Raw genomic sequence first — 10130 nt, 5'->3', positions numbered from 1 at the left:
GGGATATCCAAGTTTCAGAAAGAAAACTTCTCATTGGCCACTTATGTCCAATAGCCCGCCCTGTGTGCCAGCATCGGCAATTCTATTGGTTAATTATCGACAAAGCCACGCCTTTTCAAGGAAACGTCACTCCGCCCCTCTTACTCCAGCGAGCGGTGACGAGCGAAAATGTTGTGGCCGTCCGTCCACGCTGCCGCCTATAACACTCGGGTGAGCGCTCGCTCGCTCAACGCATGGAGTTGAGCTCAGAGCGTGTGCTGTCACCGCTTGAGATGTCGCAGACGGCGAGCCAAGGCGGCCAGCCCGCTCCCGGTGACGGCGACTACGAGAGCTTGCCGCCTCACGTCTCGGTGACGACGCACATGACAGCGGGCGCAGTGGCTGGCGTGCTGGAGCACACGGTTATGTACCCGGTGGACTCCGTCAAGGTAACGGACGCACACCTCCCTCCCTCACCGCTGCCGCACACCTCATTTTTACCCGAGTCACGCCGCCAACATGGCCTGTCAAATCCACGGCACGGCACGGACGGCTGGCTACGACAGTGTGTTGCTAACAAGTATTAGCTTGAAACTATGCAACCTGCTTGACCACAGTTAGCTTTTCTTGTTTGTTCACTCCAGGAAGCCAATTTAGAAACAACATTTTTGTTCTGGATGAGCATTAAAAACATTCTTATACTTTCATTAAAAAAAAAAAAAAACACAAGCCATTAGCTTATGTCTCCTATTGCGCCTCTGGGACTAGAAAGTTTGACATGTCTCCATTGACGCCCAGGTACAGACTTAAGTTAAATAATCATGTACTCGTTTTTTCATTTTAGAACTTAACGCTACCGAGTACGGCCTTGACTTGCGAGCGTGAAGGTTACCAACTCAAATCACTTGCAAATGAAATCAACTTTCCCCATTAAAATGCATGGAAATGACATGAATCCGTTCCATCCTCTTTTACCATCTTGCCAAACTGCCCTCTGTTACTCAAACTCCTTTTGTCATTTCCTCTTAAGCTCGTCTGGATATTTGCTTCCAGACGTCATAACCTCTGCAGTCTTGTTTGTGTGTGTCCTGCCAATAAATGTTTAGGTGTGTCTATTTGAAGTTCAGTGGACCTGCCGACTAATGACTTGACCACCCGAGATATCGCTCGAGACACACCTCGTGCCAATGGTGTGAAGGGTGTGTGTGGTGGGGCTGCCTTATCTGTGCGACACACTCTTGAAATCAACCTCACACAGTCCAGGGCGTGTGCATGTCCTCGTCCTTGTGTAGTATTAACTATAACGGCCCGGGTGGAGGTACTACTACAACGTCTGGAAGATTTTACTCCTGGATTGTGGTAGACTGAGGCCAAAACTATATGTAACAAACTAAGGCACAAACAGTTCCCATCAGATATCATGAAAAATCTGGAGACAAGAAATAACATTTTGTATAAATATTCCGTTTATTTCAAGTGACTCACTGCCCCCTTGTCCGGACGATAAGATTTGCGCAGCAAAAATTCTCAGACATGAACATCAGCTGAGATTTGAGTCCGTCCCCAAGTTCCCACATCTGTATTAACCGGAAATGGAATTGTAGTTTATTGTGAGCGCAAAATGGAAGGAAACACATTAAAACATGCAGAGGAAGATAGACGGGGCCTATCTTACCTCACCAGCGCCGTCTCCATCTCCCCGCAAATAAAAACAGGCTTTGTTCTGTGCAGATAACTTGGCACGCCGGACTCAAACAAAGCGCTTCTTCGCTCGTACACGCCAGACCGTCATTCTCGTGTTTTTTTTTTTTCCCTCTCCTCACATTTGTAAAAAGCCAGCTGTCATAATAAAAATAGCCCATGAATGTCTTCTTCTGTCTTCAGACAAGGATGCAGAGCCTGCAGCCCGACCCAAACGCCCAGTACAGAGGAGTCTACGAAGCCCTGAGAAGGATCATCCGCACAGAAGGCTTCCTCCGACCACTAAGGGGTCTCAACATCACCATGATGGGCGCCGGCCCCGCCCACGCGCTTTATTTCGCCTGCTACGAACGCCTCAAGCACTCCCTCAGCGACGTCATCAAAAGTGGAGGCAACAGCCACCTGGCCAACGGTACAAAGTCTCCCAGCACAAATATCTTCTTTTGAATTTGACCATTCATCCCCAAATATTGTCTGCACAGGTGTCGCAGGCAGCGTGGCCACGGTCCTCCATGATGCCGTTATGAACCCTGCTGAAGGTAAGCGCAATAAAATCGAAATAAGATAAATGTTACTCATGCCGCAACTGGGAAAAAATAGCCTCATTCAAAATGGATTGTTTTTGATTGTTTCATTCATAATAACACAAATAGTATAATCATGCTGAGTTTGATGTATGTCGTACTGTGGAAAAGTGCTGTCTAATATTTTGAAGATGTCTCAGTCAAATGCAGCGTGCACCATTTGACACTCACTTTGAAATGAAAACTGAATCATAACTAGATGAATTATGGTTGCGTCTTTTAACATCATGTCCGAAAGACAAGAAAAAGTCGAGTAAAAGGTGATTTGGGAAAATGAATCTTTTTCTCCTTCCTCAAAAATTTTTGAAGCAGCAGAAAAAAACCCCCATACAGACTCAAAGAATTGTGCAACTTTTTTTTTTTTTATTCGTCCACTAACTCTTTCAAGTCGCTCACTTCAAACTTCATTTTGCGTTTGTGGTGCCCTTCCAAAAATTCCATCAGCGCTACTTAAGAGCAAAAAAATCACCATTCCATTGAAACATCTTCAATGTCTTTGTGTTATCATGGCTCAGTGGTGAAGCAGAGGATGCAAATGTACAAGTCGCCCTATCGTGGACTTTGGGACTGCGTTCGCACCATGACGCGCGCGGAAGGTGCCGGCGCCTTCTACCGCAGCTACAGCACGCAGCTGACCATGAACATCCCCTTCCAGGCCGTTCACTTCATCACTTATGAGACCATGCAGGAATGGCTCAATCCCCACAGACACTACCACCCCGCCACGCACATCGTGTCCGGGGCGGCGGCCGGCGCCATCTCGGCCGCCGTCACCACGCCGCTGGACGTGTGCAAGACGTTGCTCAACACGCAGGAGAACGTGGCGCTCACTTCTGTCAACATCAGCGGACACCTGTCAGGAATGGCCAACGCCTTCAGGACAGTGTACCAGCTGGGCGGCGTGCCGGCTTTCTTTAAAGGCGCGCGGGCCCGAGTGATCTACCAGATGCCATCCACGGCCATCGCCTGGTCCGTCTACGAATTCTTCAAGTACTTCCTCACCAAGCAGGAGGCGAGACCCGCCGGCAGGAACGCAAAGTGAACACGTTTGAGGAAGTAACCGAGCTGTGACACGCCTCCTTGTCTTCGCCCGCACTGACGTCCGCACTTTTTTTCTTTTTTCTTTCTTTCTTTTTTTCTTTTTTTCCTTTTCCATGATGACGTCACTCAAGGGCAGAAGAATCACGGACAAATTCACACAGTCATCGTCGGGCATTCTTTCCAGCGCACACAAGAAAGTCTTGAATGATGTTTAGATGGAGTTCTTAGTATTTATTGATTTGCCGAGCTTGTGATTTTAATGGCTGCAGTAGGAAGCAGCGCATGGCCGCTTTATTTGCTTTCCTTCAGTGTTTATTTATTAGGAACCAGTCGACACGAAAAAAATGAATCCTCACTCCAACTTCCAAGTGCCTCTTTTGCTCTTTTATTCCATTTTTTAGCTGAAAAAAAAAGTTCCTTTCTTATCTGTCTGAACACTTTTTTTTCCGTTGACTACATTTGGTTGATCCGCAACGAGTAAAGTTCATCGCAAAAGCAATTTTCAAAAGAACTTCCGCTTCCATGCCAGCTCCAGATTGAGCAGAAAATCCACATCAGGAATGTTGCTCAACTTTCATGCTGGACTTTTTTTTTTTTTTTTCAAACGCAATCTTGTTTCACAAGTCTTTGCAACCGGGTACGATGCTTTATATATCTATTTTTTTTTTTTTTTTTTAAAAAGCAGAGGCAGGTCAACAATGGTTTAGTGGTTGTCACGTCCGCCTCCATGAAGATCAATAACTTGATTTGCCATAGCTGTTAGTTATTGGTTCGCCGAGTAAGCCACATGCCAGCAGTAGAACCCCCCCCAGTCTGCCGCTGAATCACGCACACACACTATTCACTCCCAATTGAAATCTGACACAGGGCAGCTATTGGAGGGCTCAACACTGACCTGACTTGTACATAAATGTTGCAGATTGTATAATCACATATGACGTTTTTTTTTTGGGCTCGACGTGTACTAGCCACCAACGACGTTGGATTGTAACAATGGTATTTTTCTATGCACCTGCTTTTTCACTGTGGCGCATTTTTGTTCACATTGCGGTGACCACTGTGTGTCTCTGTGCCTCAACATTGTTTCAAATATGCAAGATGGCATTTCTTTTTTTTTGTTCGTGTGTGGCAGTTGAAGAGGACCTTTTTTGTTATTGTAGTTTTTCCACTATGGGTGTGTTTAATGATGGCTTTTTTTTTTTTTTAAATCATTCAGTGTTTGTATACAGTACACTTTATATAAGCCATAGTTGCCCTCGCAACATTTTCCCAGGAGCAAATGGGAATTGTTTTTACGAGCTTTATATATGCATTTGCGTCATCTGCGTTTCATGAAGTAATTGTCTTTAATCCAAGTGAAGAAACATGCTCGACACGTCTTTATAGGTCACTAAACTTTTGCGTGTGCGACTATTTTGTACTTTTTACGCACAAATAAGGCCAATAGAATGTCAGACCAAGCATATATAAAATCATTGTAACGATGCTGCTGCAGCATGGAACACTGGATGAAGCTCAAATAAATGAAACATGATGACTTTGGTGTCACTTGCTATTTACAAATCTGTGTTTACCAAGAAGATTTATTTGTTTTACATTCCTGTCTTTCCCAAAGGCCACAACAAACCAATTTGTGTCATTCCGCTGTGGTGCCAGCAGAGAGCGCTATTATACAGCATTTTAGTCAAACCTGAATTGTAAAAGTCACATGACTTCTCACTTGATCTAAGCCACACCTACCATTCTACTTGGACCACACAAAAGCCGACAATCTTTTGACCAGGACCGCTTGGGTTGCATCACTCGGGCCACATGACCGAGGATTCTCCAGACTAGACCGAAGACCAGTTTTAGATCTGGCCTGATCTGATCCTGGTTACCAATGGCTAGCACAAGACCCCAAATCACATGACCTTATACATTAGCACAAATTCTACCCTTTGAGGACTGCCTCTAAACCTGAAGGAGATAACCTCGACAACCTTGCCCTTGAGCTAGCGTTAAAATCGATCCACGTGACCTGGGTCTTGTTTGAGGTCTGGACCAGACTGCTACCGTTATACAAGGATCACTCGTATGAATGAGACTGATACTAAATGACACTATTTACTCCGACCTCATTTAAAATTGTCTCAAGACTTTGAACCAGCCTAAAACTGGTTGGACCTGCTTGAGACATGGCTCGCATGATCTTGAACAAGCATGAAAATGAGGTCACACGATCTGATCGCAAACCAAAAATGACCTCGGATTCCTTGTCAGATTGCATAACCTGGATCTAGTTCAAGACATGGACGAAAGATCTCGAGACCTGGACCACACAACCAGAGACACATGAGACTCTCCACGTAACTGAGGTCTAGCTCCAGACTTGGACCACATATGTCCTTGAAATGACCCCGCCGTGCTCACAATAATTCTGCTCGAGGTTCTTCTTGTGCTGGCTGTCATTTATCGGACTGTTTACGTGAAGGCAGATACTTACCGATACGCTCGGATGGAACAAAAACAAGACGGTTCTTATCGGGACGCAGACAGTGGCGAGCTTTATCCGGAGCCGGCATGTCCCGGCACACGTACACAGGTGGCGTGGCGGAGTTGTCCCTGATCATGTTGTTTATCCCGAGCCTACAATGGATGCCACGTCTTCCGTCCTTGTCGGTTTCATCTGCAGTCCATTTGCTTGACTACTTTACATCTTTATACCGAAGATAAGAACTGGAAAATGACAACAACCTCTTTACTCAATACATGCTGGTCTTAAGACACAAACATCCATCCACACAGTGATAGTTCCTGGATGCGCTGGATTCAAAAGTATGCCCATTGCCTCTTTGGCCCTTGTAACATGGGGGATCCAGAGCTGCTTCAAAACGGCTTATCAGACCCAACAAATTTGTCAGACAGTCACGGCACATTGCAGCGCCGACAAAGACTTCCTTTGTGGTCAGGTTTGGTTTTCTTCTCATCCTTTGATGAAGATCTGCTGGTTCTTTTAAAGACACATTTAACCCGTTATGGGCACTTGCACGTGGGAAGGGAAAACTCAAGTCAGTCGTCATTAAATTCAATTGAATTAAATTGAATAAAAATAAATAAATATAATATAATAAAAAATGTATTTGTCATAGTGAGGTACAATGCTTCCTTACCCGACAAAGAGTCCCTAGCGCCATTAACCACACTTTTAAGCCTAAATAAACAACAAGACACTCCTCGGTGTTTCTAATGGGAAGTGGTTAATCTAAAGATACACGAGCTAATGCTTCGGTGCTTTTCATCACTTACCTCCGAATCCAGTCGATCCAGGTGCCACGGGAAAATATTCGAAGGCAACTAAGATGAGAGGATAGCAATGATTTATTCTGATGGCCCTGAAGGCCGGATTAGATTCACACAGTAGTAGCTAACATCTAATCGGACTGTTGAAAACAAACAAATGCAATTTGATGGAATACCTTTCAGAATTGTGCTTGTAATTGCCGGTTTATCGGATAGCGTTCCACCCAATGTACTGTGCGGGCATTACAATGGCAGATTCTTTTATCAACATGTCCGCATGCCCGCGAGATTATTGTCACATTCTCACGGCCGTCAAAACAGACGCTATCTACGCTCTTCATGTCTAATTACCTGTTTACGCCGAGGGCCGCGCAGATGATAAGAAGTCGCTCGGCATTTGGATGTCTGGAAAGTCTTCCGTTTACCCCCTTCGACCTGTCGACCCAACCCCCACTCATCGACCGGTCGGTCGGCTCGGAACGATCCCACGGAGCCACTTGACAGGTTCTCCGCTTCATGCTACGTTGACATCTCGCCATGCCCACGCGCGGAGATAAGACGAAGCTCTTTAAGATGTTTGTCGCTGGTGTTGTCGACACGGTTACGTTGTTGTGTGTGGCACTCGCTCTCCTATCGCGTCGGCCACGACTACCCGTGTGAACTCGCTACTCGGATTGACCCGCGTGACCTTGCGCGTTCACTGCTCTGCCGCGTTATCTCGCCAGTCATGGCATTAGTGCTTCTTGTCATTCCTGTACGCGCGGTTTGCTTTATCGGACGCATCTGGAACATTCAATATGAAAAGGTTGCTCAAGTCCACTTTGACTGAATTTAGGTTGTGGGTGGCAACTTTTGAGTTTGAGTTCAACTGCACTTTTCTTTTTTTTTGTGTTGGAAATCACATCATAAAGTGAGCAAAAGTAACATCCGAAATCTTCAAACCTCTTGGGAACTCAATGCTCAGTACCGAGATCTCCCAGTTTCATACACACTTCTGAAATAACAGATTTGATCAGATTAATCTTAATCATACAGCATGTTGTTATGAATTCATTTTGTTAAGACACTGATAAGTTCCCACAATATTTACCAACAATGATTTAACACAGCGGGAAACAGATCAATATCAAAATGAAACACTTTATTTCTATCACTGAACGAACGTCTTCTCCTTTTCAAATGATCACTTGGACAACGTTCCTAGGAAATCACAATGGCTCATTTTTACTGAGCTATTTTCAAAACAAGCGTGTGGTTTCTTTCTCTAAAATTTCCAGAGCTGTGAAATATTTCCATCTTGTCAACAATGAGAAAAAAGTATTTTTGACACTTTTTTTTTTTTCATGTCACAGTTTGTCCTCAACAAATACAAATAATTATGGTAACAACAATCAAAAGGCAGATTGGCATAGTCAGTGAATGTTTTTTGTTGTTTTTGTTTTTCACCACAACGCAGGCCTCCAGGGCCCGCTGTAGTCCCACAAGTAGGGTTGGTACTGGTACGCCCGACAGAAAGAGCCAAACAACACCACCGGGTCCAGTCCGTCCGCTTTGTACGTGTCCTTGAGGAACTCTGACGCTTGCTGCTTCCTCTTGGTTTTATACCTGCGGTTCTGAAACCAGATCTTCACCTGGGTCTCGGTCAGTCTTAGCACGCCGGCCAGGTGGGCTCTCTCGGGGGCCGACAGGTACTTCTGGTGGTTAAACTTCTTCTCCAGCTCCAGCACTTGGAGATGCGTGAACGCCGCTCGGGAGCGTTTGGGTTTTTCCACGGACGTGCCGGGACAGGATGAGTCCAGAGATGCTGTGAATAGGAAGATAGGATGATAAATGAGAGCAAAACATCAGCCTGAGCCAAATAATGAAGCGAGGAATTCCAGTCAGATGTCGAGCTCACCTGCGTGCTCCACAAACGCTGAGTCGGACAACTTTTGGGCGTCCGCTTCCCATTCTTCTCTGGTGCAACATTTCTCAACAAAGGCGGCGTTGTCTTTCAGGGAGAGGATGTCCTCGATGAGGAAAGAAGTCCGAGGTTGGAGCGGATCAGACATGTTCCCATCCAAAGGGCCACTTGTGAGGTAGGCCTCTGTGTGTCAGAGGGTGCTCAAGTGCTTTGTGCTCTTTTGCACGTGGGTGCACACAGCGGCTTTTTATGCGAGTGCGGGGGCGGGCGGCTTTGGGAAGGAGGTGTGTACTCGTGCTCGCTCAGTAACTTTCGACACAATGAGAAAAAAACTTTAAAGTACTATTTCAAATGGAAAAATAAAAAATATATGAATGTTCACCTTCCATAACAGTAAAAAAAAAAAAAAAGAAATTATTAAATGTATAAACTGAATCAAAATATGTTGGTAATAAGATTAAAGAAGCACATTAAAAAATGACAATACGAAATAATTGTTTAAATATGAATAAGAAAAAAAAACCTGTTAATTTGAGAATAAAATGTTGATGCTAATATTTAGAAATGTATTGAATACAATTAAAACAAGATGCACAGATGAATCCGTTTTTAGTATTTAAAAAAAAATAGGGCCGTAACAAGACCAGAATATGTTATTTAAAATCCAATAGGTACTGTAAAAAACAGCAGACAAACAAATAACTTCAAATATGGATACGAAAATATTAAGGGCTAAACGCAGTTTACATAATAAGCAAATGCGTTTAAAAATTAAAATGCATACAAATAACAATAGGAAGAATACATATTTTTAATACACTTTTTTAAATGGCATTTTCCATGGCACGATTTGACTCCTTAAAATAACACAAATTCTCGTACGAGTACAATCCAACAGTATAAAATTGCTCATTGATTCATTGAGCTTTTTCTCCACGCTACCCTGTGACTTCCGGCAGATAGTCTGACCCGTCCTGGGGGGGAAATCGCGGGTCAGAGTGGGTGGTCGTACCCACTGGGCTGCACTAATGACTTCAGCACCTTTTGACCGGCTCCTGAACGGACGCGTTCATTGTTGGCTTGTTGTTGCGGCCCGAGAATGATACATTTACTGGCCGTGTCCGTGCTCCTCTGGGACTTCATGCTTTATTTGCTTAAGGGACATTTTGGGGTGATCGACAGGACCAATTGAAGACGGAGGGGGACATTGGACTGTACCAACGATTACTTTGGTGCGTGATGTGTCGGTAACGTTTTTTTATATGGATTAGGCAATATTTCACCCATTATTTGTTGTGTATACATCCTAATCACACTTTCACATCCTGTTCCCTGTTCAGCAAGACGTGAATGATTCTAAATGCATCCGATTAGAAGGAGTAAAGAGGTTCTTCCCAGGCTTTGGCTGTTGTCTGGTCAACATAGTATTAAGATGGCTTATGTGATAGCTTTCACCTTGACTTTCTGAGAAAGTGTTGATTCAAATGTTCAAAATTGTTCTTTTAAAAAAGATCTCAAGATGAAATTCCAATGGATTGAAATTGAAATATAGCAGAATTGTACTTAAACAGTGGGTTGTTGTTTTTTTCCCACCAGTGGGAGCCTGAATAGTTTCGTCTCGTTTTCAAGCATTGTAAAGA

The 10130-nt window shown here is 44.3% G+C and overlaps 2 protein-coding genes across 3 annotated transcripts; one reads left to right on the top strand and one right to left on the bottom strand.

The window, feature by feature from the left end:
* The first annotated feature begins 143 nt into the window (after positions 1-143).
* On the top strand, positions 144-4842 carry slc25a37 (solute carrier family 25 member 37). 2 transcript variants are annotated; one of them, XM_085909424.1, is made up of 4 exons: positions 144-428; positions 1864-2092; positions 2163-2219; positions 2780-4842. In XM_085909424.1, the coding sequence occupies exons 1-4, from the start codon at positions 234-236 to the stop codon at positions 3304-3306; spliced, it is 1008 nt and encodes a 335-aa protein (XP_085765550.1). In that variant the 5' UTR covers positions 144-233; the 3' UTR covers positions 3307-4842. The 2 variants fall into 2 exon arrangements, with proteins under 2 accessions (XP_085765550.1, XP_085765551.1); XM_085909425.1 differs by lacking the exon at positions 144-428 and adding an exon at positions 553-1169.
* Positions 4843-7705: 2863 nt separating this feature from the next.
* nkx3-1 (NK3 homeobox 1) lies at positions 7706-8719 on the bottom strand. The gene is made up of 2 exons (XM_085909427.1): positions 8485-8719; positions 7706-8391 (listed from the first exon to the last, which is right to left on the bottom strand). The coding sequence occupies exons 1-2, from the start codon at positions 8636-8638 to the stop codon at positions 8030-8032; spliced, it is 516 nt and encodes a 171-aa protein (XP_085765553.1). The 5' UTR covers positions 8639-8719; the 3' UTR covers positions 7706-8029.
* Between the last annotated feature and the right edge of the window lie 1411 nt (positions 8720-10130).

Source organism: Syngnathus leptorhynchus, chromosome 4, assembly GCF_054491065.1.
Source record: "Syngnathus leptorhynchus isolate UIUO chromosome 4, UIUO_Slep, whole genome shotgun sequence".
Taxonomy (NCBI): Eukaryota; Metazoa; Chordata; class Actinopteri; order Syngnathiformes; family Syngnathidae; genus Syngnathus; species Syngnathus leptorhynchus.
This window is presented reverse-complemented; position numbering and strand designations above follow the sequence as displayed.